Consider the following 27,105-nt stretch of genomic DNA (forward strand, 5'->3'; position numbering starts at 1 on the left):
TCCTCGTCATCCTCGCCCCCCCCCCCGCCCTCGTGCTGCAGGGTGACGGTGCGAGAGCGGTGGAACCGGGGCTTGATGTCCTGCTCGCTGTCAAGGGACCGCCTCGTCCTCCTCCACGTCCCCCTGGGGGGAGGGGAGAGGGAGGGGGGGGTCAGGTACACAGAGGTTATATAACTCACTCCCAACAGACCAGGTTGTACAGCACTCCTCCCCCACTCCCCGCCTCCCCCCGGCTGGTCAGACTACAGGGAGAAAACGCAGGACTCACCTTCAAGAGGATGATGTCGATCTCAGAGTACTTCATCCCGTTCACCAGGATGGGGATTAGTCTGGGGGAGAGCAGAGAACTGGACTGAGACACGCGGCATGGAGACATGTTGGCATGGGTGACATGTTGGCATGGTGACATGGAGACGTGTAAAGGTGTTTCGTGAAATCTTTGAAGGTTTGTGTGTGTGTGTGTGTGTGTGCACTCACTGCACCAGGTGTGTGTGTGTGTACTCACTGCACCAGGTGTCCAGACAGGGCCTCCTTGCAGACAGGCTGCTCTGCCAAGGTGAGCCAGAACTCACAGGCCTCCAGAGACACGTTCTCATCAGGGTCCTGGGTCCTCTGGAGCATGTACTGCACACGGGGGGAGACAAGGGGGGAGGGAGGAGGGGGGGGGCTCAAGAGACAAGGGGAGGAGAGAGGGACAGAGGGAGAAAAGGAGAGACAGAATGAGGCCGAGACAAGATTTTAAAAAGCCAACGAAAGAGAGGTGAGTGTGCTGTCCAGGGCTCAGGGGTCGGCCTACCTGGATGATGCTGTGCATGTGCGGGATGAGGCGGTCGATGCGGACCTCCAGCAGCATGACCAGAGCCCTGCACACGTTCTTCCTCACCTCCGAGTCCTCATCACCCGCCAGAGCAAACAGACTCTGCAAAGGGGGGAGAGGAGGAGAGAGGAAAGGAGGAGATGAGGAGGAGAGAGGAGAGGAGAGGAGGAGGAGAGGAGATGAGGAGGAGAGAGGAGAGGAGGAGGAGATGAGGAGATGAGGAGGAGAGGAGGAGATGAGGAGGAGAAGAGAGAGGAGAGGATGAGGAAGAGAGGGAAAGGAGGAGGAGAGGAGATGAGGAGGAGAGAGGCGAGGAGAGGAGATGAGGAGGAGAGAGGCGAGGAAGAGATGAGGAGGAGAGAGGAGAGGAGGAGGAGAGGTGAGAGGAGGAGGAGAGAGAGAGAGGAGGAGATGAGGGAGGGAGAGAGGATGAGGATGAGTAGAGAGAGGAGATGAGGAGGAGTTAGAGAGGAGAGGAGTAGAGAGGAGGAGTAGAGGAGTAGTAGAGAGAGGAGAGGAGTAGTAGAGAGAGGAGTAGTAGAGAAGAGGAGTAGTAGAGAGAGGAGTAGTAGAGAGAGGAGATGAGGAGGAGGAGAGAGAGAAGAGGAGTAGTAGATAGAGGAGATGAAGAGGAGTAGAGAGGAGAGGAGAGAGAGGTTCTTACCTCTATGTAGGTGTCTATGTTATCCATGAGAGCTTGAGCTCTGTTGATGATGAACTGGTTGACACATGCGATGGCATTGTGACCTGGAGATGGAGGAGGAGAGGGGGAGGAGGAGGAGGGGGGGAGGAGGAGGAGAGGGGGAGGAGGAGGGGGGGGCAGATATGTGTTTAACAACAATACAACAACACAATACACCAGTAAAGAGACCTAGATAAATAACGGGCAGAAAAAGAGAGAGGGGGGAGAGAAGCGGGCTGGGATCTGATCTTGACCTGATCTTGGGGCTGCAGTGTTTGAAGAACTGCAGGAACTTGGGGATCATGATGTTGAGGGGCCCGGTTGAGAGCATCACTGTCCAGCAGCTCAGACGAGTCCCTCACAGATCTTCTGAAGAGCTCCGAAAGAACCCTGGGGAGGGAGGGGAGGGAGGGAGGGAGGGAGGGAGGGAGGGAGGGAGGTGAGGGAGGGAGGGAGGGAGGGAGGGAGGGAGGGGAAATGGCAAGACAGAGAGGTACAGTAAGCAACAGAGGGAGATTTGATTATATAAGTGCTTTTGCTAACATTACATGGAGAGAGTAGGTGTGTGTGAGTGAGACCTCGCAGGTGTTGTAGTCCTCAGAGTTGAGCAGGTTACACAGCTGAGGAAGCAGGTCTGGCCAGGACTGGAGCTCTCCTTTAGAGGCTATGGTCGTGATCAGTATCCCTGCACGCACACACACACACAAGCACAAATGTTTCCTGATGAATATACACTCCTACACAGACAAAGTCCATTACCTGCTAAAACACCCACACACTGATTCACTATCAGAACACACACATCTGCATGGCTCTCTCTGTATCACATATCTCCTTTCGACACACACACCCACACACACTCTAGGGGGAACACAGCCATCTTCATCTTCAGACTCACCAGGCAGAACACACACACACAGACACAGACACAAAACACACACCGATGGTGGCCCTGATGAGGGGCGAGGGGATCCCCGATGTTGTTGAGACATTCCTGCTTGATGAAGTCGCGCCACGGCCGGGGGCAGGTTCTGGTAGTGCGCCTTCACATTGTTCTCAGGATCAGCCCCACTCAGGGAGCGAGTCGGCTCATCTGGGGGGAGGAGGGAGGAGAGGAGAGGGAGAGAGGAGGGGAGGAGGGGGAGGAGAGGAGGGGAGGAGGGAGGAGAGGAGGGGAGGAGGGGGAGGAGGGGGAGGAGAGGAGGGGAGGAGGGGAGGGGAGGAGGGGAGGAGAGGAGGGGAGGAGAGGAGGGGAGGAGAGGAGGGGAGGAGGGGAGGAGGGGGAGGAGAGGAGGGGAGGAGAGGCACAGAAGGGAGAGGAGGAGAAGAGGAAAGGTTATTTATTATCCACAACGGGGTGATTTGCTTTACAGCCAGCAGAACGTGAACATACAACAACTGGAGAGGGGTGGGGGAGGCTGAGTGTGACATAAGAACAGGCACACACACACACACACTCACCTTCAGATTTGAGGGCTGGTGAGGACGAAGATGAGATAGTTGTTGAAGTCAGGGTACTGGTTGAGCTGCTCCAGTTTCTACAGGCTGTTAAGGAGGCCGGTTTATACTGAGAGGGTTCATCAACACACACACACGGACATACCTTGAACACACACAGACATGAACACACACGGACATGAACACACACACACACGCTTCCAGCTGGTAGGATACCTCCTGGACTGATCTCTGAGTAGCGGTATCTGGGGACTGAGAATCCTTCAGCAGCTGGAGAACTTGCTGGAGACCCTGCTCATCCGGTTTTCCATTCCATCCTGGTCTCACACACACACACACACACACACACACACACGCGAGTGATGACAATTACTGTGACCCTGTTTCCTCTATAATGAGCGGTGTTCAAAACACCGCGTTCAACCATGTGAGCGACCATGTAACTGGGAGCTGTCATTACATATATCTAACGTTAGGTACGGACCGACTAAGCTAACACGCCAGCTAGAGAAACACATCGCTACATTATGTTAGCTAACCTAAGGCTCGTTAACCATTTCTGGTACATGCAATCAAGCTAGCCTAGTCATAATTTGAACGTTACGAGTGTGAATCATCCTGCACGAATACAATACACCAAATTCACGTTTTGCGCAGGATGCTTAGGTATATTAGGTTTACATTACATTCCTAGCAAGCAAGCTAACTGGCGCTAGCGAAATACTAAAATCACGCTAGCTAATGACAGAAACTCTCAAAATGTTGCGCAATCGTCAAGACAATAGAAAGTACACATCACGTTTCATTGCACAGCCACTCAATGCATCCGCAATGGCTAGGCAAGCTATCTTGCTAAAACAGTATCGAAAGTACCGCCAAAGCTTTGCTTTCGGTAGCTTAACCTTACCTGGCTGGCAGCAATTTTCGATTTTTAAAAACGCGTGTCCACCTCGCTAGCTACAGTAGCTTTATTCCCTTCGTTTGCCGTCCTGTAGAAGCGTTGACGATTGAATGGCAACTGCAAACCGACCGTGTCTTGTAAATATTCTCAGGATAGATACAGAACAAGCTAACCAGGTTCAATAGCTACATCATCATAATTTCTCTGTTTGAATTGTGTGTGTTAGGGATCCGGTAAATGCTGCACAATGTGCACGTTCAAAAACGTCTTGTCCAGATTCGGCTTCCGTAGTCGGTGGCCCCGTTTTAGGATTTGCTACGGCACTTGAATTGAGGAACAGCAGCTAATTAAAGTTTTTTTTTAAATGACAGTTAAATATATTGACGTAATAATTTGAAATTCACAACTGACCAGATACTTTATTTCATAAATGCTATAAACAACAAATAAAAGATACCTTTTGTACCAGTGTGTGTGTGTGTGTGTGTGTGTGTGTGTGTGAGAGAGAGAGAGAGAGAGAGAAGGAGAGAGAGAGAGAGAGGAGAGAGACAAATAGACATGACCAGTTTCAAAACACAAATTTTATTCAAAACACTCCATTTCCTATCAGCAAGTGATACAATGGTCAGTGCATGGTTTGCCGTCATCCTTTTCTTGAGCTATGAGGAGGAGGAGGAGGAGGAGGAGGAGGAGGAGGAGAGGTAGGAGATCAGCACAGAGAGCTGATCTCACTCTTGCTGCAGCCCCACTTGCAGCAGGCGTTGGACAGCCCCACCACAACGTCCCGGCCCTTCCTGTCCGCACTGCGAAGAGCCTCCAGCACTTCCTCTAACATGGGCGAGCGTGCCAATCGGTTGAAGCCGGTCGCGGCTCCGGCGGACCCCGTGTCTCTGGCGTCCCCTGCCCGGGCTGGGGCCTCCAGGCCTGGGCTTTGCTGGCTGGCGAGTCCGAGGATGGAGTTGGAGCTCCAGGGGTTGTAGGCCTCACCTTCACCGTCGAGGGAAAGGTCACCTGGAGGGAATCGTGTGTTGAAACACTGAAACGCAAACAAACATACCTGCCCCCTTACCTACACACACCACACACCATTTACACCCCCTCCCTGGGCCATCATCGGGCTCACAAACACACTCACACACATATACCCCCCTCGCCCCCGGTCCTCACCTGTCTCCCCAGGTGACCTCCTCCAGCGGGACCCTCCGCAGGTGAAGATGACGGCTCGGATTAAACTCCCTCCCACACAGCTTCACCCCGTAGATGGAGGGCAGACCCTCGCTGGCCTCGCCCCTGCCCACCAGCGCCACCAGCAGGCCAAACACCAGCACTGCAGCCTTCCACATAGCAGCACACAGGGAGGAGAGAGACACAGCTGGAGAACAGAGACAGGGAGGGAGAGAGAGAGACGGAGGTGAGAGGGGGGGACAGAGAAGGAGAGATGAGACAGTGGATAGCAGTGAGAAGGGAAGAGATGAGAGAGAGAGAGAGAGAGAGAGAGAGAGAGAGAGAGAGAGAGGAAAGATGGGAGAGAGAGAAAGAGAGATGAGAGGATAGTAGTGAGAAGGGAACCTTGAACTTGATCCTTATGGCTGGCGGGACTCTGTTGAGTGTGACTCCGTCTTGTTGGTTGTTCTTCTGCCTCTCCCTCTCTTTTATACCCTCTGATCTCAACACACACACAAAACACACACACACACACACAGGTCTTGGGGAGATTAGCTAGGTTGGAGACCTTTACAGCAACAATGACCAAGGCTGAACCGTAGTCTGATTTAAACATGATTGGCTCGATCAGGTCTGGGTGGAAGTGATGTCACAGCTGTAGTCTATTATCTTATCTCCCGACCTTTCCCTGACCTTTCTGTCCCCCGGCCTATCTGTCTCTGCCCCCGCCCCCCCCCCCCCCCCCCCCTCCTGCCCCCCCCCCCCTCCCACCCCCCAGATCTACCTGGTTGATCAAGGAGCTGGATGATGTCGCCGTATGTGTGTCACTGTACAAGGGACAATGTTTTTGGGGCTATCTTGTTGTTTATGATCATTGACCTATGCACTGTTTGTAAAGCTCTCTTGTAAGTCGCTTTGGATAAAAGCGTTTGCTAAATGAATAAATGTAAATGTGTCCTCGTCATCTGACACACAACAATCTTCCGACTTTCTAAAAACCTCCACCTAGCGTGTGTGGTGCGTCACATAGTGTGTGTGTGTCACATAGTGTGTGTGTGTCACATAGTGTGTGTGTGTGTCACATAGTGTGTGTGTGTGTCACATAGTGTGTGTGTGTGTCACATAGTGTGTGTCACAGTGTGTGTGTGTGTGTCACATAGTGTGTGTGTGTCACATAGTGTGTGTCACAGTGTGTGTGTGTGTCACAGTGTGTGGGTGTACATTCACATTCCTCACTGGAGACACTGAAACGTACCACAGAATACCTTTTAATCCTTTTATTTTTTATCAAAACGTATTACACCAGCGTTGGGACTGGAGGAGAGTGAAGGGTTATGATGACGACCTGGAACACCTGCCAACCAGTACAGACACAACACCCTCCTCCCTCCATCTCTCTCCCTCCCTCCTTCCATATCTCCCTCCCTGCCTCTCTCTCCCCTTCATCTCCCTCCCCCTCCCCCCTCCATGGTGGAGGTGCGTTAGACCAAGTCTGATTCTGAATAAGGAGCATTTATAAGCACCGCCGGACATTTAGTGTCATACAACGATCTCACAGTAACCTTGACAACGATCTCACAGTAACCTTGACAACGATCTCCCAGTAACCTTGACAACGATCTCCCAGTAACCTTGCCCTCTTCCTCTCACACACAGCCCGATTTCTTTCGGTCTCTCGCGCACTCGAAATACTCACACACTACAACATTAACAAAACTAAAAACGGGAGAAAACTCACTAAAATCATCTTTGTCCGATTCTGCTCTCCGTGAAATGATCAACATTTAGCGACAGTGATGCACAAAAAGAAAATTACAAATAAAACCAACAACATGAAAATGACGTCCTTACAGAGACGAGAGGGAGGGGGGGTTACACCCTTCCCACGGTCCCCCTTGGCAGCACGACAGTCATTTCTCCAGGTTCAAGTCGACAGGTGTGATAACAGCATAACAACAGAGTATTAACAGTAATGAACTAAGGTGTAGATATCTAGAGCTAGAGAGGAACACCCCTCTGATCTCCCTCATAGTACGATCCAGGTGCAGCGATCGCTGTCTGCCAGCACCTGCAGGGACGAACCTACACACAACAACGGGGGGAGAGGGGGCGGGCTGATTAGAGTGGGCATTTGTGTGTGTGTGTGTGTGTGTGAGAGAGAGAGGATCAGCAGACACACCTTTGTGCAGCGCCTCGTTGGTCATGCGGTTGATGTATCTGGAGCTGGTCTCTGGAACAAGCCACTTCATCACCGTGTTTATACACGTCTTCCTGTAGGAGCTCCACACACTGCCACTGCAGGAGGGAGGGGAGAGAGAGAGAGAGAGAGAGAGAGAGAGAGAGAGAGAGAGAGAGAGAGAGAGAGAGAGAGAGAGAGAGAGAGAGAGAGAGAGAGAGAGAGAGAGAGAGAGAGAGAGAGAGAGAGAGGTGGGGGGGGGGGGGGGGGGGGGAGGAGGAGGAGGAGAGGTAGAGAAGAGTGGTGAGACAGGTAGGTGAAGGAGAGAGAGGTCAAGGTCATAGAAGAGGTAGAGAGAGTGAAGGAGGGGGAGAGGAGAGGAGGAGGGGAAGTGAGAAAGAAGGGAGATGAAGAAAGCAGTGAGTGAGAAGAGGTGTCAGTGTTGTGGAGAACGCCTGGGAAGGAAAGAGAGAAGGAGAACGAGAGGAGGAAGAGAAGATGTTTACCTGGTCTGACCCTTGACCTCCGTGAGGTCACCAACCCCGACGGTGTGACACGCCCCTGTGTTGAGGTCCCAGCTGACCTGAAGACTGGAGTGGTAGGTGTTTGGTCTGCACACACACACACACGTGATAAATAGAGAGGTACAGTGGATAGTGATATAGGGGTAGAGAGGTAAAGAGAGAGGTAGAGGGGTAGAGAGGTAGAGAGAGAGGTAGAGGGGTAGAGAGGTAGAGGGGTAGAGAGGTAGAGGGGTAGAGGTGTAGAGGGATAGAGGTGTAGAGGGGTAGAGGTTGTAGAGAGGTAGAGAGAGTGATAGAGAGGTAGAGTGATGGAGGTGTAGAGGGGTAGAAGAGGTAGAGGGGTAGAGGTGTAGAGAGGTAGAGAGAGTGATAGAGAGGTAGAGGGGTAGAGGTGTAGAGGGATAGAGAGGTAGAGGTGTAGAGAGGTAGAGAGAGTGATAGAGAGGTAGAGGGGTAGAGGTGTAGAGGATAGAGAGGTAGAGGTGTAGAGAGGTAGAGAGGTAGAGGTGTAGAGAGGTAGAAGAGAGTGATAGAGAGGTAGAGGGGTAGAGGTGTAGAGAGGTAGAGGGGTAGAGGTGTAGAGGTGTAGAGGGGTAGAGAGGGTAGAGAGGTAGAGGTGTAGAGAGGTAGAGAGAGTGATAGAGAGGTAGAGTGATGGAGGTGTAAACAGGTAGACAGGTGTACCTGCAGTGTTCCTCCTCTGCTGTAGAGAAGGCGAGCAGCAGCAGACCGATGTTGATAACCACCGTGTTGGTCTCTGGACACACCTGACACACACACACAGAGTAATATACACACGCAAGATGATATGAGACGTCAGAGAGAAGTACCCATGTGTGTATCTGTATAGAGTGTGTGTATCTGTATAGAGTGTGTGCGTGTGTGTACCTGTATAGAGTGTGTGCGTGTGTGTATCTGTATAGAGTGTGTGCGTGTGTGTACCTGTATAGAGTGTGTGCGTGTGTGTACCTGTATAGAGTGTGTGCGTGTGTGTATCTGTATAGAGTGTGTGCGTGTGTGTATCTGTATAGAGTGTGTGCGTGTGTGTATCTGTATAGAGTGTGTGTGTGTGTGTATCTGTATAGAGTGTGTGCGTGTGTGTATCTGTATAGAGTGTGTGTGTGTGTGTATCTGTATAGAGTGTGTGCGTGTGTGTATCTGTAATAGAGGTGTGTGTATCTGTATAGAGTGTGTGCGTGTGTGTACCTGTATAGAGTGTGTGCGTGTGTGTATCTGTATAGAGTGTGTACCCATGTGTGTATCTGTATAAGAGTGTGTGTATCTGTATAGAGTGTGTGCGTGTGTGTGTGTGTGTGTACCTCCAGGATGACCACGTCGTAGTCGCTGAAGGAGCAGAACTGAGCGACCCAGGCAGCGTCTCTCCTGATCACCTCGTTGATCAGATACTCAAAGTCTAAAGTCAGCTGCTCCACACACACAGTCTGACACACACACACACACACTTCAGCATTAATTGTTACACTACACATATTATACATTTAGTCATTTAGCAAGACGCTCTTATCCAGAGCGACTTAGTGAGTGCAGGTACATTCCCCCCGAGGCAAGTAGGGTGCAGTGCCTTGTCCAAGGACACAACATCATTTGCACGGCCGGAAACTAGAACCGGCAACCTTCTGATTAATAGCGATTCCCTAACTGCTCAGCCATCTGACTCCCATATTTCAGCATTATTTGTTCCACACATACACTTGTTTCAGCATCACCCCCACACACACCTGTCCGCTGTACGGCCCTGTGACCAGCTGCAGGCTCCGCCCCCTCAGGTCACTCACTGTCACCGGCAGCTGCACCTTCTCATCCTCATAACCTGGAGGGAGGGGGGGGGGGAGAGAGAGGGGGAGGGTGAGAGAGAGAGAGGGGAGAGAGGGGGGAGAGAGAGAGGGGGAGGGGGGAGAGAGGAGGGGGGAGAGGAGAGAGACAGGGAGGGAGGGAGGGAACGAGAGAGAGAGAGAGAGAGAGAGAGAGAGAGAGAGAGAGAGAGAGAGAGAGAGAGGGAGGGGGGGAGAGACAGAGAGAGAGAGAGAGAGGAGAGGGAGGGAGAGAGAGAGAGGGGGGTAGAGAGAGAGAGAGGGAGAAGAGAGAGGAAGAGTCAGTAAAATGTATTAATTAGATTCTTCTTTCAACTATGCAAAAAACAAAACATCCAACTCTTCTCCTGCCTGTCCTTCTTCTTCTGTGGTGCATGTCTGACCTGTGGTGTCCTGCTCTGGCGCCCACCGGCTGCTGCAGGCGGTACTGCTGCCGCGTGTAGCTAACGTATCCTGGCTCGCTGGCCGTCGCCATCCGGAGGGGAGGAGGAGGAGGAGGAGGAGGGAGGCGACGAGCACGTGGAGGCAGGGGACGAAGCTGCGTCACAGTGAACAGCGTCCTGCTGGTCTGACGACCCTGCTGAGGTTTGGTTCCCGCCTGAGGTGGAGGGCTGTGGAGATGACAGCCTGTCCTCCTCTCCTCCCTCTTCCGCCACGCTCCCCTCTCCCCTCCCCCACCCCCTCCCCCCGGCGTTCTTTCCCCCCTCCCCCCCACCTCCCCCTCCTCCCGTCGTCCCTGGGCGAGGAGGAACAGGTCGGCCGCAAACTCCCGCGCTCGCGCCGCCGCCGTCAGCTGTGATTGGCTGGGGGGGGGAGGGGCCGGGATGGGTTTGTCGGCGGGGGTCTTGCAGTCGGGGGAGCCTGGAAGCGAGGGCGAGGAGGGCGGGGCTTCTCCACATGGGGGCGGAGTCTTCTTCCTGTTTAGAATCTGGCACAGCTGACCCTGCTCACCTGCTGGAGACATAGACAACAGCAGCACACACACACACACAAACACACACACATATTTAAGTTGACACACACAGGCACAAGCATGTAGTAACTACAAACTCAGTGTGTGTGTGCATGTGTACAGTGTGTGTGCGTGTACACGGTGTGTGTACGTCTGGACAGTGTGTGTGTACCGGGGCAGAGGGACACACTGCAGGCCACCAGGGAGTAGCTGGTGTTCAGCAGGATCACCTGGTCCTTCTTCAGCTGGAAGGCGGGCTGGAAGGTGGGGAAGGGGTAGACCACCTGGTACCTGGAGTTCAGCACATAGCCATGCTCCAGGCACCCCCCACTGCCTGGGGAGGGGGGGGAGAAAGAGTGAGGGGGGGGGAGAGAGTGTTTGTGTGGGTGTGAGTGTTTGTGTGAGTGAGTGTGAGTGTGTACCTGTGCGTATGGTGGAGGCAGTGGAGGCAGGGCAGCAGTGAGAGCAGGGCAGGGCAGGAGGCATGGAGGCGATGGTGATGTAGATGTCTCTGTTGTTCTCATCACTCATCATCAGGTTCATCAGCACTGAGCTGGAGCTACGGGTACTGGGGGAGGAAGAAGGGGGGGGACGGGGGAGGGAGGATCAGGGAGGGGGAGGGTGGCGAAGGGAAGACAAGAGGAGCAGGCAGGTAGGCGGAGGATATTAATCAACGTCAAAAAGACGTTACTCTTTTGGTTGAAATTTCCATCCGTGCAACATCGTTGCCAAGGGAGACACGTCTTACTTGAAGCCAAAGATGACGATCTTGGATCGGTCGTTGGGCCACTCACACACAGTCAGGTAGAGATCACTGTAGATGTCCTCTCCTGAAAACAGGCGAACATGATGCACCTGAGGGGGGAGAAGGAAGGGGGAGAGAGGAGTATGAACAGGAGGAGGAGAGACGAGGAGGAGAAGCTATTGTAAATGGTCAGGTGGCTGAGCGGTTAGGGAATCGGGCTAGTAATCAGAAGGTTGCCGGTTCGATTCCCGGACGTGCAAATGACGTTGTGCCCTTGGGCAAGGCACTTCACCCTACTTGCCTCGGGGAGAATGTCCCTGTACTCACTGTAAGTCGCTCTGGATAAGAGCGTCTGCTAAATGACTAAATGTAAGTGGTGGATTCAAACACGGCACACCTGTGTGTGTTGCTGCGTGAGGGGGCACCTGTTTGAGTCGACTCTGCATGTTGAACTCCCACCAGTACAGGTGGTAGGTGTAGAAGGAGAAGTCGTCATCTTCTCCACAGTCGCTGGTGTAGGAGAGGACGTAGCGGCCGCACTTGGTGAAGCCTAGAAAGATGTGGCTGTGGGCCAGAAAACAGGGAGCCGTTCAGGAAAGGCTTGAGGGACACACACACACCTGGACCGAGGTGCACACAGACACACACACACCTGGACCGAGGTGCACACAGACAGACACACACACCTGGACCGAGGCGCACACACACACACCTGGACCGAGGTGCAAACAGACACACACACACACCTGGACCGAGGCGCACACACACACACCTGGACCGAGGTGCAAACAGACACACACACACACCTGGACCGATGCGCACACAGACACACACACACCTGGACCGAGGCGCACACAGACACACACACACACCTGGACCAAGGCACACACACACCTGGACCAAGGCGCACACACACCTGGACCAAGGCGCACACAGACACACACACACACACACACCTGGACCGAGGCGCACACAGACACACACACCTGGACCAAGGCACACACACACCTGGACCAAGGCGCACACACACCTGGACCAAGGCGCACACAGACACACACACACACACCTGGACCGAGGCGCACACAGACACACACACCTGGACCAAGGCACACACACACCTGGACCAAGGCGCACACACACCTGGACCAAGGCGCACACAGACACACACACACACACACCTGGACCGAGGCGCACACAGACACACACACCTGGACCAAGGCACACACACACCTGGACCAAGGCGCACACACACCTGGACCAAGGCGCACACAGACACACACACACACACCTGGACCGAGGCGCACACAGACACACACACCTGGACCAAGGCACACACACACCTGGACCAAGGCGCACACACACCTGGACCGAGGCGCACACAGACACACACACACTCACCCTGCGCTGAGGAACTCTTCACTGACTATGTTCTTCAAAGGGACGCAAACCCTTGGAGGCAGTTTGCGGAAGAGGCGTTGAGAGAACTGGCCATTCAGCTAGGGAAAGAGATGGACGTTAAAACGTACATGAATAAATCAGTGAGCGGGTGAGAGAGTGCAACACGAATAACTCCACGGAAAAGAGAGGACCTAGCTGTATTGTACAATCTCATATTCAGATTTACGACTGTCGTTATCAAGCTACAGTACCAAGACAAGCCAGCTAGCCTTACAATGTAAGCGAAGTTCCCAGTTAGCACAAGCTCTCTAAGAAACGACCGTGCAAAGACCCAGATCGGCAATGCTTTGAATTACCAACACAACAAAGACATAGTATCCGCTAGATGTACAGCAAACAAGCACAAAACATGTATTCCGAGGAGACGGGAGGGAGAGTAGGCTAACCAAGCCGCAGAGAAAGCACTCTGCATCGGCTTCCTCGACCCATGTCGGCCTACATTATCGCAACGTTTGTCCTGTGTTTTAAAAGGCGTTGTTTTCTAGCATTTCTAGAGCATGCGTTTATGCCTAATCCGTACCTTTCCGCTGTTGAGCAGCTTCACGACATGTTCTTTATGCTTTCTCTGAGGTTTCTGTTTGTTGTTGTCCTTTTCTGATTTCGAGCTGGGCGCCATTTTCCTGTGTGTTCTCTACGGCCCGTCTTCCTCTTTCTCCACCTGTCACCTGATTGGTTCTCGAGGCCCAAGGAAGCAGTTTCATTGGCCGACTAACACATCATTCACGTACAAAAAACCGATCCGCCGTAATAAAAAGTAATTCATCAAACTTAAACCAAACTTTTTAAATTAATATTGGGAAATAATTTATACAAAAAATCACAAACTCCTTGCCAAATATTGAAATATAATTAATTTTATGAAATAATAAAAATCCGTTTTGACTGTATTTTACGTTTTTCTTTAGCCTGTTTGTTATGTCGTGATGAGTTTTGGATTCCTTGGGCACACAATGTTGTCCTTTCAGATCACGTTGGTTGCACTTAGTCTTGACGCGAATCAAATCGAACACACCCTCGGCTTGTGTCTGACTTGGGACAGAAGTTTCACACACTCCGCCATACTTCTGCCGCCGACATGTCAAACAATAACGCCAGCAGCAACCTGGTCGTCGCCAAGAAAGTCGTCAAACAGCTGAGGCTGGAGGCCAGTGTCCGGAGAATAAAGGTAGGTGGACAGTTCGTCGTTAAACACGGAAAACCGATTTTTTTTTCAAAAGACGGGAGACCAAGTGACAGTCTGTGTGATGTCTTGCGTAAGCAAGTCCAAACACTTCGATACAAAGTCAGCAACACTGCTACAGTTTATGTTGGCGTGTTAAATGTAGCTACTGTAGGTTATAATGTTGACAACCGTGGTTTTAAAGCATGAAAATAAAGTGTTTTAATAGGAGCTAGTTGTTTTAAAGAGACGCCTGTCAGAATATATTCAGTTGCACCAACCAGTTTGTAAACTCAAGTGGGCATACCTAATCGTGGTTTTCTATCAACGGCACTGTATACGTTTTATTTTCCTGACGTTACATTATTAAATTGAGTGAAGCGTATTTTATACAGATGGTCTAACCGCTGCTAGCCCAGTAGCCTACCCCTCAGAAAAAGCCCAGCTGTTTTTCATCCTTCACTTCCTGGTGACTTCAGTTTGCCTAAATGGATTAGCTGTCTGCTTTTTGGCATTGTCAATTCCAACTGTAGCCTACAACTTCTGATCTCACTTGCAAATGTATTCAAATAGTTGGTGTGCGGTGGATTCCCAGAAAACGTCTGTGTTTGTTTGTGTACCGTGGTTCCGCATGGAAATGAGATTCTGTAGAAGTAGTCGGTTTCATCTGGCACACAATGCTAAAAGTGAACTCTCTTGAGAATGGCAAAGTTATCATTTCCTGTGTGTGTGTTTACAGGTGTCCCAGGCAGCGACAGACCTGAAGAACTTCTGCATACAGAACGCTCACAAAGACCCTCTTCTCATGGGAGTCCCATCAAGTGACAACCCCTTCAGACCGCCTAAGTCTTGCACCCTGTTCTGAGGTATGGATCAGAGTAGAATGGAATACAACATAATTAATAGAATGGAATATAACATAATTATTTAATAGAATGGAATATAACAGAATAACGTAATAGAATGGAATAGAACAGAATAACTTAATAGAAGAGAATAGAACCCTTCTGTTACAGGCAGCAGTCTTGTGCAGTTTGCCAGGAATTTGAACTATTATCTAAACCAGGAAGTGCTTCAACTGTGTGTGTGTTTGTAATGTGATTTGTGATTAGATGCTTTCGTTTAATGTTTTTTTTGTTTCATTCTCCCTCCCTCCCTCTCTCTCTCCCCCCCTCTCTCTCCTCCTCTGCAGTTGTGTACAAGTGCATCCCCTGTACTTCTTTCTGCTGCTGGTCTGGGAGGGATGAAGGGATGAGAGAAACAGTGGATGAAGTTAGAGAGCTGAATACAGTGCCATACAATCACCACAGGTTTCAAACACGGGTCAAATTAAGAGACCATTCATTAATGGACCATCATCATTTTGGAGTTGAGGCGCGCTTGATTTACTGTGCCTGGCATGCAGCATGGGCTGTGTTTACTTGTTTTGGTTCTTGGTCCTCGTCAAATTCTGAAGAACACCAGGCTCACTTCAAACATTTGGTTCAAAGATAAAGATCATAAATATAATCAGAACCGGATCATCCATGTACAGGATTGTGATCACCGAATAGTTGAATGCTGCGTGCAAGCACAAGTGTGTGTACAGTATGTATGTTATTTACAGACTGCATGCATATACGTTGTCAGTGATTTTACAAGCTCCAAGCCTTCCTCTACTATGCCCCTACACATGCACACACACACTTACATACTGTCAACTTCATCCCTGAATGAAAAACTATCACTACTGTAAATGTAACACAGAATCAAAATGAGGACCTAGAATCACTCACATAATATACAATAATCTATTCAAACTTGCCCTCATCCATTCTCATCCACTTAAACAAACTTTCATCCATTTTCATCCTCACAAACAGACCTTCAGTCACTCACATGGCCGTATGATAACTCTCATTTACAAAGAAAAGTCTTTGAGACCTTGTGCCTTCGTCTAAGAGCAGTTAATGGGTGTTTGTGCCTATGTACATCACTTTTTACACGCACACACACACCAAGCACTCACACACAGATTTCTAAGCGATGGTGTGTGTGTTTAATATCTTCCCATAGGCTGCTCTCAGCTACCGGGTCACATGGTCACTTCCTTCCTGTCTATGAAGAGGCAATACCTCTTCAATATTTACTCACTTTTTTTATTTGTTGTTTTACTGTCACCCCCCCATTTTGTTTTGTTTTGTTTTCACTCTAATGCTATGTTGGCATTCCAGCACGAATCAAGGGATTTCTTTAAATAGATTTGCTGTCCGTCCAAAGTAAGTGAAAAGGGAGCTGGGCCTGGGTTAGGCGTGGATCCGCTCAGCAGTGTTGCCCGTGTGACGCCGTGTGACACCCAGGACCTTTTGATCACTACTAAATTACTTTATATTATATTGTCATATTGTATGTGGGTGTTCAACCAACACGAGGCGGAGGAAGAGAAAAAAAAATTGTAAAATTCCCAGCAAGCCCACAACTTCACTCTAGACCCCCCGATTACAGCTACACTACGAGGTCCACCAGCACCAGCCGTCATGCTGGTGTGGCAAGGCATCCTGGGTTCATGTCATTCGGGTTACAGGGTAACAGTAGGTGCGTTCGACTTCATGCAGCACCGGCGGCGAAGACAGCCGGCTCCAGCCGGCTGCCTTGAAGTTGAGAATGCCATTGGCTGCTTCAAGTCAGCCGGGCTGCAGGGGACGCCGGCGCTGCATGAAGTCGAACGTACCTATTGTTTTAACGTCCACGCCAGGAGCCCTCCCCATCCCCTCCTTAACAACGCCCCTGCTGGCTCCACCCCCTCCTTAACAACGACACTGCTGGCTCCACCCCCTCCTTAACAACGCCCCTGCTGGCTCCCTAACGACCCTGTGGTGACATCGTCGTCACCTGAGGTGTTCCGGTGCTCGTCCCTGATAGGGGCGCTGTGTCATCGCCATGTTGTGTTCGGCTGTGTGCCTGCATCTCCTGTGCCTTACCCTCCACTACTGCGTGAATGGATGAAACAATACATTTCTTCTACGACTAAAAATTCCATGTGTCTGTGTCTCTTTGTGTCTGTGTTATTTAATATCCTATTAAATAGATTTGATATCCTATTAATTAACAGGTGTTTATAGACAGTTTTGACTCATCACACTGTTGTATTTAGCTGCCATATCAACTCCAGTGACTACAGCTAATTAACTGGGATAATCCCAGTCAATCAACTCCTTAATGAGGCAGATAATTAACCAGAGTGCCACCACCTGAGAGGAATCTTCCAGGTGAGACTACACACAGGTCAACACCCTTCCTGTCCAGGTGAGACTACACTCAGGTCAACACCCTTCCTGTCCAGGTGAGACTACACACAGGTCAACACCCTACCTGTCCAGGTGAGACTACACTCAGGTCAACACCCTTCCTGTCCAGGTGAGACTACACTCAGGTCAACACCCTTCCTGTCCAGGTGAGACTACACTCAGGTCAACACCCTTCCTGTCCAGGTGAGACTACACTCAGGTCAACACCCTTCCTGTCCAGGTGAGACTACACTCAGGTCAACACCCTTCCTGTCCAGGTGAGACTACACTCAGGTCAACACCCTTCCTGTCCAGGTGAGACTACACACCAGCACTGCCACAGATGTCTAAGCGTGGGCAGAGACGGCCAGGGGCCCTGAGGAGGGGCCAGGAGTTCTCAGGTAAACTGTGTTTACGTGCACACACAAACACTTTACAAACAATATGTCCTCTTTCAGGTCTTTGGTCTTGAACTCATCCTCCTTTCTCAGTCTTGCTGTTGCATCCTTCCTTCCCCCCCCCCCCCCCAGACCTCCAGGACACCTTCCTGCTCAGCAGGGAGCCCGGCTCGTCCTTCAGTGAGCCCTCCCACAGCACCTCCTGGTGGGCAGGTAGAGACGAGAGGAAGGTGCGGGGACCCTCACTCAAGGTACTGTGAGGGAGGGGGGTGGGGGAGAAATCAAATGTATTTTTGTTTACCTTTGCCGTGTGTGTGTATCGTCATGTATACCTGAACCCGTCCAGTCTGAAAGAATCAAACTGTTTTGTACAGGAGCAGCTGTCTGAGAAGGAGCAACACATTGCCAGGATTCAAGACGCACTGAGACGAGAGAGGGAGAAGGTGAGGTGTGTGTGTGTGTGTGAGAGAGAGAGAGACAGGCCTGAGAGATCTGATGTTGACCTCTGCCCCCTCCTCCCCTCCCTGTGTCCTCCAGTCGTCTCGGCTGCAGTCCCGGTGTGTCCAGCAGGGGGCAGAGTTGAGGCGCAGAGAGCAGCAGGCGTCCAGACTGAGGGAGCGTCTGGCAGACACACGCAGAGACCGGGGCCATGGTGAGGGCATGCACACACACACACACACAAACTCGCTTCAGTCATGTTGTATGTCCCTTCATCTCCCTCCCTCCCTCTCTCTCTCCCCCTCCCTCCCTCTCTCTCTCCCCCTCCCTCCCTCTCTCTCCCCCTCCCTCCTTCTCTCCCCCTCCCTCCTTCTCTCCCCCTCCCTCTCTCTCTCCCCCTCCCTCCCTCTCTCTCTCCCCCTCTCTCTCTCCCCCCTCTGTCTCTCTCTCTCTTTCTCTCTCTGTCGGGTTCCTGCTGCAGCCATGGAGCTGCTGAACCCTCTACCCAGAGTCCTGGGGAGGAGAGAGCAGCCGCTCAGACCAGCCAGGGGCAACCCCAGGTAAGTCTCTCACACACACACACACACACACACATGCAGGCACACACGCACTCCAACCCCATCTCTCTTTCCTCCACCCCATCTCTCCCTCCTCCCCCCTCCCTCTCTCCCAGTAGGAGGGAGGAGGCGGCGCTGCTGCTGATGCTGGAGCGCCGGGAGGCGGAGCTTAGAGAGGCGATGAAGCTGAGGCACGGGCTCACCTCGCTACTGCACACGCTCAGACGAGACATGGAGCAGGTGAGGAGGGGAGGAGAGAGGGAGGGGAGGTGGGAGGAGAAGGGAGAATATGAAGTAAAAGTGTGGAGGGGGTGGACAAGGAGTAGGGAGGGAGGAGAGAGGACACATGCACATTGCTACAATGAGCTAAAGCCTTAAACATGTTTTAGACCATACAGGACACCGATGTGGAACAGGAAGAGGCTGATAACGGGTTGGTCCAATCAGAGGAGGTGCTGGGGGAGCATGTGACCGGAGGTGTTGTTCAGGGTTGGAGGAAGGTGCAGCGGAGGCTTGAAGATCTCCTGATTGCAGGTATGAGTTAGGATACTGTCCTTCCACGATGCAATGGCTAGTGTGTGTGGTTGAGTGTGCGCGTGTGTGCGTGTGTGTGTGTGTGTGTGTGTGTGTGTAGGCCACACAGGAGAGGGCACAGACCAGGATAAGCTGCTGGCTCAACTGGAGCAGGAGCTGCAGGAGAGTCACCAGCTGATTAAGACACAGCAGCAGCTACTGCAGGTAGGACCACACACACACACACACACACACACACACACACACACAGCAGCAGCTACTGCAGGTAGGACCACACACACACACACAGCAGCAGCTACTGCAGGTAGGACCACACACACACACAGACACGCAGCAGCAGCTACTGCAGGTAGGACCACACACACACACACACACAGCAGCAGCTACTGCAGGTAGGACCAGACACACACACAGCAGCAGCTACTGCAGGTAGGACCACACACACACAAGAAAATCTCTCTCTCAGGACAGTTTGAACTCTCCGATACCGGATACTTTGGAAGATTGCTACTTCCTGGAAGAGTGGGAGGGGCTTCAAGCCAGGCGGGCGGAGATGGAGCAGCAGAGGCGGAGCTTTCAGAGGGAGCGGCAGGCCTTCACCGACGCTGCCATCCGATTGGGTCGCGAGGTGAGAGGGAGGGAGGATGGAGGGAGGCAGAGAGGGAGAACAAGTGTGATCTCTTGTGATCCTAAAGAGTGAGCGTGACACCAAAATGTAAGCCCTGTGTGTGTGTTGTGTGTGTGTGTGTGTGCGAAGCGTTGTGAGTTTGAGCAGCAGAAAGCGTCCCTGGTGAAACAGCACTACCTGTGCGAGTCTCCTGTGTTTGGAAAGACAACTCGCTACAACAGGAGAGAGAGCACTGCCCTCAGTGAGTCTACACACACACACGCTGTACACATGCGCACACACCTCTATACAGTATGTAAACACACACATGCGCACACACCTCTATACAGTATGTAAACACACACATGCGCGCACACCTCTATACAGTATGTAAACACACACACGCTGTACACATGCGCACACACCTCTATACAGTATGTAAACACACACACACACATGCGCACACACCTCTATACAGTATGTAAACACACACACTGTATGTCTCAGTCTCTGTGTGTTGTTGTCGTAGCGCAGGTCTGCTGGGGTCAGACCACACGTCCTTCTCCGACTCCTGCCTGGCCGCCTCATCTTCGCTCGGGTCCGGGGTCACACCGTGGCCTCGCTGGGGGACAGCGCGGGGTTGCGGAGAGGTCAGAGTTCAAACACCCAGCACCCCTGAGCTCTACTCTTTCTTACGACTTCCCTTCCAGAACAGGTCAGTTACAAGGGCTCCTCTCTCCTTCCCTCCTCCATCTCAACGTGTGTCTGCTAAATGAATACATTTGTATTATGGCCCCTCTGTACTCTCCTCCTCTCCCTCCATCCCCACCACCCCCAGGTCCAGTGAGAATCCAGCCCAGCCAGAGAGCTGGGGCAAGGGGGCAAGGAGGCACCAGTTAAGCCCCCTTCCTCCAGGCATGGACTTCTCCTTTTAGATGAGCTAAGAGCTGCGGCAGCCAGTTGCAGTTATGCCCATAAAGTTTGTATAAATGTATGTTGTTGTTTTTGTGTTTGGAAACAATAAAGTTTATATGAATACTTTGGCTGCCTCTGGGTTTTTATTACATAGCATTTTTATGTAACCCTTTTGTTGGGCTACATATCGCGTTCAATTACTTCTCTCGTTGATTGTCATCTCGTTTTTCTCAACTGACGGATGAAACAATTGGAAACGATCGCACGTGCCACGGCTTGTTCTACAGCAACGTCCACGCGGCTGGTTGATGATCTGATTGGCTGTTGACTAGGCACGAGCAGCAGCAGAGTTCAGTGTATAAACACTTGAAGCGGCTCTACTCTTTGATCTCCTAAGACAGCAGCGGTAATTTAGTGAGGGCAGACAGTTGGCGTTTGTGTGGCAGTGGAAGATTATAAGTATTCAAGTCATTGTTTGGTGGAGTTTTGCCCAAACAACATGAACTTAATGATCGGCCAATTCCTGCAATATATACCTGGCTACATGGATAACAAGGGCTTTCAGCCGTGGCGTGACTACATGCGACTGGCGGACGCTGTCCGCGATATCCAGAGAGAGAACTCGGATCTGACAGCTTTCCGCGGCGACACCGGGGTCGCCTTGGTGACGGGTCGGTTCGAGCCATGTCCGCCTAGACGCCAAACGACTTTTCCGAGGCGAGAGAATCTGCTCTTGGACTTGGCCGTTGGCACCGTGCGCAAAGACCCCGTCAGCCTAAGAAAAGAGCCCACTCTTGCGCCCTGCACGTCGGGTATTAAAGGGCAGAAGGAGCGAAAGAGGGCTTGCAGCATCAACGCGCCGGAGAGGCCTTCTCCGGAACGTAAGTTCTGCAGTTTCTGCAAGCACAACGGGGAATCTGAGACGGTGTTCGGGTCCCACTGGTTAAAGGACCCGACAGGGGAGGTGCTGTGCCCGTACCTCCGACAGTATGTCTGCCCTCTCTGCGGTGCTACCGGAGCACGCGCCCACACCAAGCGCTTCTGCCCCCGGGTTGATGGAGCCTACAGCTCGGTGTACGCCCCAAGCCGCTGAGTGGAGTTTTGTTCTAATAGACTTCCACCAGTTAACTGCGTGATTTATAATATTTTATATTTGTTTCCCGTGTGCTTTCAACTTTTGTCACTTTTCGTTTTGTTTATAATAATATGTGGTTTTGACTTGCATGCCTGCACGTGTTGTTTTGCGGTTTTAACTGGTTTGCAGTCTATTTCAACAATTGTACTTTGACAAAACCAGTAGCGGATTATTTTTTAAGTAATAATGTGTTATACCTAGATATATGTATATATTTTTACTGACTAGATTGAGTCAAATCAACAACCGACACCTCCATTTTACACAACCGGCTATGCATTAGCCTACTTTTAAGTAGATGACAATTTGGTGGCTTCCTTTGGTCATTTTTCTAGATTATTCTGACAACCTGCCATTACAAACACATGTGGTGAAATGATATATTCGATAATGACACATGCTTTTCCGGTATCAGTCAAATGATGGCCGTTAAACGGTTTTAAATACTTTACATGTAATAAATGTAACCATGTTGGCTTTTGAAACTTTTAATAGAAAGTGTGTATTGACCGACTTAATTGTAATAGTTTTATAAATGTTGTTTTGAAGTTCGATAGTGTATGTGTGATACAATCTTACTTTTGACCAAATGGGATTGTTAAAATACAAACATCAATACTATTATAAAACCCATATCCTATGGTCATTTCTGTGTGTTTGATTTCTTAAAGAGCTGAAAAGTTATCATGACCAGTTATTTGATTAAGACAACTACAGGAACAAAAAAAAAAACTTTAACAAGCTGGCATCTTTAGAACAGGAAACAAAACTGTTTTTTTCTTTTTTTCTAAAACCTTGAATCTGGAAAAATAAACAGACTTCTTTCATTGAGAAATCACTGATCTGACAATACAGGCTAGGCTGCAGCTTTGAGGAAGAAATCACACTTTCACCGGTCCAGTGCTGTCAGATCAGATGCTATCACACCCAGGAAGGAAGACACACTGTGCTAACGTTGACATGGAAACACGAACGCACTGTGTATAAACCACGTTTAGCTGGGAATTCATATCCCAGAATCCCTTAAGTCTCGGAGCGCCGGTGCCCCGGGCTGAACCCTCTACGCGATGGGAGGGGCCTGGCCGTCCTGTTGCCACGACGAATGCTCTCCAACTCGCGGTGAGTCGCCATCACCATCCGACTGCAAAACGGCAGAGAGAGGGACAGAGAGAGGTAGACAGAGAGAGGTAGACAGAGAAAGAGAGTGGGAGGGAGGGAGATATAGGGGGTAGATAATTGATGATGTGGAGTTTCACGTTCATGCAACACTCTTTAAAAACACAGAAGATGCGCTTGGTCATATTAAGAGTTTCCTGAGTACAACTGATGTGTTGTTTTTCTTCAGAAAATTAAAAAATTGATAATACGGTTCATTCTGACTTGCATGACAAGACATTGTGGAGGTGTGTGTTGTAAAGTGACAGGCAGGCAGACAGACAGGCACACAGGCAGACAGGCACACAGGCAGACAGGCAGACAGACAGGCAGACAGACAGGCACACAGGCAGACAGACAGACAGGCACACAGGCAGACAGGCACACAGGCACACAGGCAGACAGACAGACAGACAGGCAGACAGACAGGCAGGCTGACAGACAGGCAGACAGACAGGCACACAGACAGGCACACAGGCAGACAGACAGACAGGCACGCAGGCAGACAGGCAGACAGGCAGACAGGCACACAGGCAGACAGGCAGACAGACAGACACACAGGCACACAGGCAGACAGACACACAGGCAGACAGGCACACAGGCAGACAGGCAGGCTGACAGGACTCACTTCAGAGATGACAGTTCAGTTATCAGGCCACAGACCAGCTGAGTGGCATCTTCAAGGCAGTTGACATCTCTCCTGCCCTCCTCCCCCTGGACTGGCTGTTTGTCTGCGACCGTCAGGGCCAGGGAGAAGGCCTTGGTGTCAGCCTTAGCCTCAGGCGTAACTTCAGTTTCAGCCTCAACCCCAGCCCTATCATCAGCCCCAGCCTCTCTCCCAGCCTCCGGAGAATAAGATGCGTTGTTAGCGGGGCCGTCCTCTGTCTCAGTCCAAACACATCCCTCATCTTCCCTCCCTCTCTTCTCCTCTAACTCCATCATTTCTTCAAGCACCTCTTCCAGCTCTGGTTCGTCCATCACCTCCAGGACCAGGCCTTGCCCAGGGTCGCTCACCTCCCCAGGGTCGCTCACCTCCCCAGGGTCGCTCACCTCCCCAGGGGTCTGATGGCTAGCCTGCAGGGGGGCGGTCATCACTTCCTGCAGACAGAAGCAACCCCTCCTCCTCCTTCTGCTTCTCCCCCTCTTCCCCCTCCCCCTCCTCCTCTTCCTCCCCTTCCTTTTCCTCCTCCTGCTGCCTCTCCTCCTCTTCTTTCTCCTCTTCCCTTCTCTCCTCCTCTTCCTTCTTCTCCTTTTTCTGCTCAGTACTGCTCTCTCCATCTTCCCCTGCACTCTCCTCTACTTCCCTTCCCTCTCTCCTCCTCTCCTCCACGCCGCGACTTATCGCTCTCTCCCTCAGCCCACACATCCCCATCCTCCTCCTCCTCTTCTTCACTGGCAGTTCTTCTTCACTGGTGTCTGCAACGCTACCCTCCCTCTCTGGCGCTCCCTTCCCCCCATCCCCAACACTCCCATCTCCCTCTCCTGGAGTCTCCAGTGGGCTGTCTTCCTCTCCTCTCTCTGTTTGAAGCTCTGGTTGGATCCCCTCTTCAAGGCCAGCTAGGCAGTCCTCCTCCCCAGCCTCGGGCTCTCCTCCTTGGGCAGCAGGCCGGGGGATGGGGGCCTCCGGGTCCTGAACTCTGGAGGGGTGAGGTGAGGGGATGATGAACATCTGTGTAGCCTCCTCTACTTTACAGCGTTCATCCTCATTGGAGGATGTGGTGTTTTGCCCTTCCTCCTCCTGGACAGGATGTTTATCTTGATTGGTTTGCTCTGCCTCTGCTGTGTCCCGCCCCTCCACGGACTGGCCAATCACACGCTCCTCGCTAAAGTCGCTCACAGCCACACTTTTCTCCACTGCATCCCCCTGTTTGTTGGGGTAAATGGTATCTCCCGCTGCTTTCCCCTGCTGGGAGGTACCACAAGAGCTGGGAGGGAGAGGGGGGTGATGATCCTCGGAACGTGTCATTGTTGGAATGTAATTCTGACGGTTCTGGAACAGTCCACACTCTTTTAGAATTGCACCAGAATCTTAACTAAGCACTTTTATTTATTAATTTACATTTAGCTACACCAGGTACATATGGGTATATGCCCATGTACGCACACATCACACACAAACACAATTTAATGGTTGATGGTTTTACTAAGATTACCAACTACCTGTTAACTACCTGTGTGGGCTGCAGTTCCCCTGACTCTCCACTGGGGGCGCCTTGGCCCAGCTCTGGACCCATGCTCTTCCTGCATGACCTGAGGGGTCTGCGCAGGGGGGGAGTGAAAGCTGGATGGAATGGCATGCAGTTCATTACAACAATATTCTCTTTTTGGGGGGAAACGGACAAAAACAATACTATAGCTGGAAAAAAATCTAATAAAAATCTAATAAAATATAATATAGAGAATCACTGGTGTTGAAGCACATTTAATATGATGTGTACATTTCTGGCTTTCAGAAAGAGTGTTATTATAACTTGTTCGGTCTTGAGGTATTTAAAAAAAAAAAAATTACCGTTGCTTTTGGTCTCGGGCCTTCTTTTGGTCATCATTCCTGCCCTAAAACATCAAGACTGTAAGGACACGTAGCTAACATGATAACACTGACAACAGCTCTCTGTCAGTGGTCAGCAAGTATAGCATAAGTTGTCGTTTACTCTGGCGAAGCCTGAGGACATATCGCTAACGTTAGCTAGCTGAACAGTTTGTTGATAGAAACACAGCTAACTGACATTGACGTTATAGTGTGCTGGAAATAGGTTGGTTTTGGTATTCAGACTTGAGTAATGATATTCGTGTTTTGCGAATTGTCATAATTTTAATAGGTACCCTTTCCTTTGCTGGTGATGACGCTGGTGAGCTCCAATGCGCTTGTTAGTTTTACGTTAATGATGGAATCCATGGGCGTGTTCCAATGCCGTAAAGCATTGGATTGCGTTGCCAATAGCGACGTAATGCAGGAAGTAACTCTAAATTCCACACCTTTCGTGTTTTTGACAGCTTAAGATTGATATTTTGTCCCTCGTCCAACTGCAAATGCGTCTTAATATTTGAGGAAGACAATATCCTTAACCGGGTAAGAAGTGAACCTCAAAAATCCCTTTGTAAACTGATTATGCTGGCAACAGTACTGTGAATGTAGGCTAGCCAATGTGTTTACTTTGTAGCATTCATTGCTAGAGCTAACTCGATAAGCACCGAAGAAGTTTGAGTTATATTTTGTTTACTTTTTACTTTTACATATACGGTATGTACACTTCGTTTTGCGTACATACAAATGAAAAGGTGTGTTGAATATCGTACCTGAAGCAAGTTATTCTGAAGATAATCAATGAATGAGTGGTCGTACGTTTTCTACGCAGCAGTTACAAAGAACTTGCTAGTTGTGTAAATCAACCCAACAGTGTTTGTCAGAGAACGTAACCGAGGAAGTATTTCCTTTCCTTATTGTTTTACATTCATTAATCGGTAATCGGTCTGTGTTTATAGCTCTTGTGTTGCCATAGGGACCTGTTCATGAGTCGCGGTAGGAACCCCCCACCCCGGGGTCAAGGGGCAGCACGGGCCAAGCAGGTGGGTGACACACGTAGCTACCCTTAAAGAGAATAGTAGGATGTATAACAATGCTGCATTCAAAGTTTGATTCATCCATCTGGTAAGATCAAATCCATGGTTGATGTTTAAAGAAATAAAACACATAAATGTTAATCACTGTTTCCTTCTTCTCCTCCCTGTTTATTTTTCTCTCTTTCTCGCTTTTTTCTATCCCTCTCTCTGTCTCTCTGCCTCCACCCATTCCACCCCCCCCCCCCCCTGACTCCACCCCCCCCTCTCTGCTAGATGGGGCTGCTCCTGGATCTGGGTGGAGGGTGGATGAAGGAGGGAATGAAGAAGAACTGGAGGCGGAGCTTCTGGCTCTAATGGAGGGAGGAGGGTCGTCAGGGAAGAAAGGGGGAGGCAAAGGTGTGTGTGTGCTATTTGTCTCTCTGTGTGTGTGTGTGTGGTGTGTGCGTGTGTATTTCGAAAAAAAAAGGTTTCAAAAAAGAAGTTTTCATCATTGATGAGGACTCTACTATACTTAACTCTCTACTCTTCAAAAAGCTTTGAAAAGCTGAAAATGTTTTCCCCAGAAGGTTTTGAAAGGTTGAGAAAATATTTTCTCAAAAAGGTTTTGAAAAGTTGAAAAAAATCTTACTTTACTGCTTTACTCTGTGTTAGGCTTCTCTGTTCTCCTCTCC

At 50.6% G+C, this 27,105-nt stretch overlaps 6 protein-coding genes and 1 pseudogene across 7 annotated transcripts; 3 read left to right on the forward strand and 4 right to left on the reverse strand.

The window, feature by feature from the left end:
• Positions 1–2: 2 nt before the first annotated feature.
• On the reverse strand, positions 3–3,525 carry tnpo2b (transportin 2b; the record flags this gene model as incomplete). Its single annotated transcript, XM_067258946.1, is given in 17 exon segments — positions 3–92; positions 94–123; positions 269–329; positions 506–624; positions 797–919; positions 1,482–1,560; positions 1,751–1,815; positions 1,817–1,855; positions 1,857–1,889; positions 2,078–2,184; positions 2,441–2,468; positions 2,470–2,508; positions 2,510–2,592; positions 2,961–2,973; positions 2,975–3,037; positions 3,174–3,279; positions 3,497–3,525. Coding segments are annotated over 17 exon segments (1,107 nt in total), but the record flags the coding sequence as incomplete, so codon positions are not given.
• A 1,042-nt stretch (positions 3,526–4,567) lies between these two features.
• On the reverse strand, positions 4,568–5,201 carry rln3b (relaxin 3b). Its single transcript, XM_067258859.1, is given in 3 exon segments — positions 4,568–4,845; positions 5,026–5,086; positions 5,088–5,201. Coding segments are annotated over 3 exon segments (453 nt in total).
• Positions 5,202–6,466: 1,265 nt separating this feature from the next.
• Positions 6,467–13,325, reverse strand: dcaf15 (DDB1 and CUL4 associated factor 15). Its single transcript, XM_067258828.1, is given in 16 exon segments — positions 6,467–7,104; positions 7,202–7,317; positions 7,705–7,809; positions 8,407–8,489; positions 9,042–9,164; positions 9,462–9,553; positions 9,938–9,962; positions 9,964–10,026; positions 10,028–10,287; positions 10,290–10,508; positions 10,679–10,840; positions 10,929–11,074; positions 11,255–11,361; positions 11,677–11,815; positions 12,650–12,747; positions 13,230–13,325. Coding segments are annotated over 16 exon segments (1,890 nt in total). The 3' UTR covers positions 6,467–7,048.
• Positions 13,326–13,740: 415 nt separating this feature from the next.
• On the forward strand, positions 13,741–16,883 carry LOC136964901 (guanine nucleotide-binding protein G(I)/G(S)/G(O) subunit gamma-5-like). Its single transcript, XM_067258863.1, has 3 exons — positions 13,741–13,874; positions 14,608–14,734; positions 15,061–16,883. Exons 1-2 carry the CDS (start codon positions 13,785–13,787, stop codon positions 14,731–14,733), a joined length of 216 nt encoding a protein of 71 aa, XP_067114964.1. The 5' UTR covers positions 13,741–13,784; the 3' UTR covers position 14,734; positions 15,061–16,883.
• A 129-nt stretch (positions 16,884–17,012) lies between these two features.
• On the forward strand, positions 17,013–20,638 carry LOC136964880 (afadin- and alpha-actinin-binding protein-like). Of its 2 annotated transcripts, none has more exons than XM_067258835.1 (12): positions 17,013–17,535; positions 17,665–17,783; positions 17,907–17,975; positions 18,070–18,184; positions 18,452–18,530; positions 18,644–18,767; positions 18,917–19,061; positions 19,162–19,265; positions 19,528–19,689; positions 19,819–19,930; positions 20,203–20,383; positions 20,507–20,638. In XM_067258835.1, the coding sequence occupies exons 1-12, from the start codon at positions 17,478–17,480 to the stop codon at positions 20,601–20,603; spliced, it is 1,365 nt and encodes a 454-aa protein (XP_067114936.1). In that variant the 5' UTR covers positions 17,013–17,477; the 3' UTR covers positions 20,604–20,638. The 2 variants fall into 2 exon arrangements, with proteins under 2 accessions (XP_067114936.1, XP_067114937.1); XM_067258836.1 differs by having other exon boundaries at positions 18,647–18,767.
• A 434-nt stretch (positions 20,639–21,072) lies between these two features.
• Positions 21,073–21,810, forward strand: LOC136964889 (nanos homolog 3-like). The gene has a single exon (XM_067258847.1). It carries the CDS (start codon positions 21,083–21,085, stop codon positions 21,674–21,676), a length of 594 nt encoding a protein of 197 aa, XP_067114948.1. The 5' UTR covers positions 21,073–21,082; the 3' UTR covers positions 21,677–21,810.
• A 4,893-nt stretch (positions 21,811–26,703) lies between these two features.
• The window catches only part of LOC136964968 (DDB1- and CUL4-associated factor 15-like), a 4,925-nt pseudogene continuing 4,523 nt past the window's right edge, over positions 26,704–27,105 (reverse strand).

Source organism: Osmerus mordax, chromosome 21 (assembly GCF_038355195.1).
Source record: "Osmerus mordax isolate fOsmMor3 chromosome 21, fOsmMor3.pri, whole genome shotgun sequence".
In the NCBI taxonomy this organism is placed as follows: Eukaryota; Metazoa; Chordata; class Actinopteri; order Osmeriformes; family Osmeridae; genus Osmerus; species Osmerus mordax.

Excerpts from the sequence above, each read along its gene's own strand:
- LOC136964901 (XM_067258863.1), top strand. The coding sequence starts at position 13,785 with ATGTCAAACAATAACGCCAGCAGCAACCTGGTCGTCGCCAAGAAAGTC. Across the intron at positions 13,875-14,607 it reads CCAGTGTCCGGAGAATAAAG|GTGTCCCAGGCAGCGACAGA; the intron begins GTAGGTGGACAG and ends GTGTGTTTACAG.
- LOC136964880 (XM_067258835.1), top strand. The coding sequence starts at position 17,478 with ATGTCTAAGCGTGGGCAGAGACGGCCAGGGGCCCTGAGGAGGGGCCAG. Across the intron at positions 18,768-18,916 it reads TCAGACGAGACATGGAGCAG|ACCATACAGGACACCGATGT; the intron begins GTGAGGAGGGGA and ends AACATGTTTTAG. Across the intron at positions 19,931-20,202 it reads GAGAGAGAGCACTGCCCTCA|GTCTGCTGGGGTCAGACCAC; the intron begins GTGAGTCTACAC and ends GTCGTAGCGCAG.
- LOC136964889 (XM_067258847.1), top strand. The coding sequence starts at position 21,083 with ATGAACTTAATGATCGGCCAATTCCTGCAATATATACCTGGCTACATG.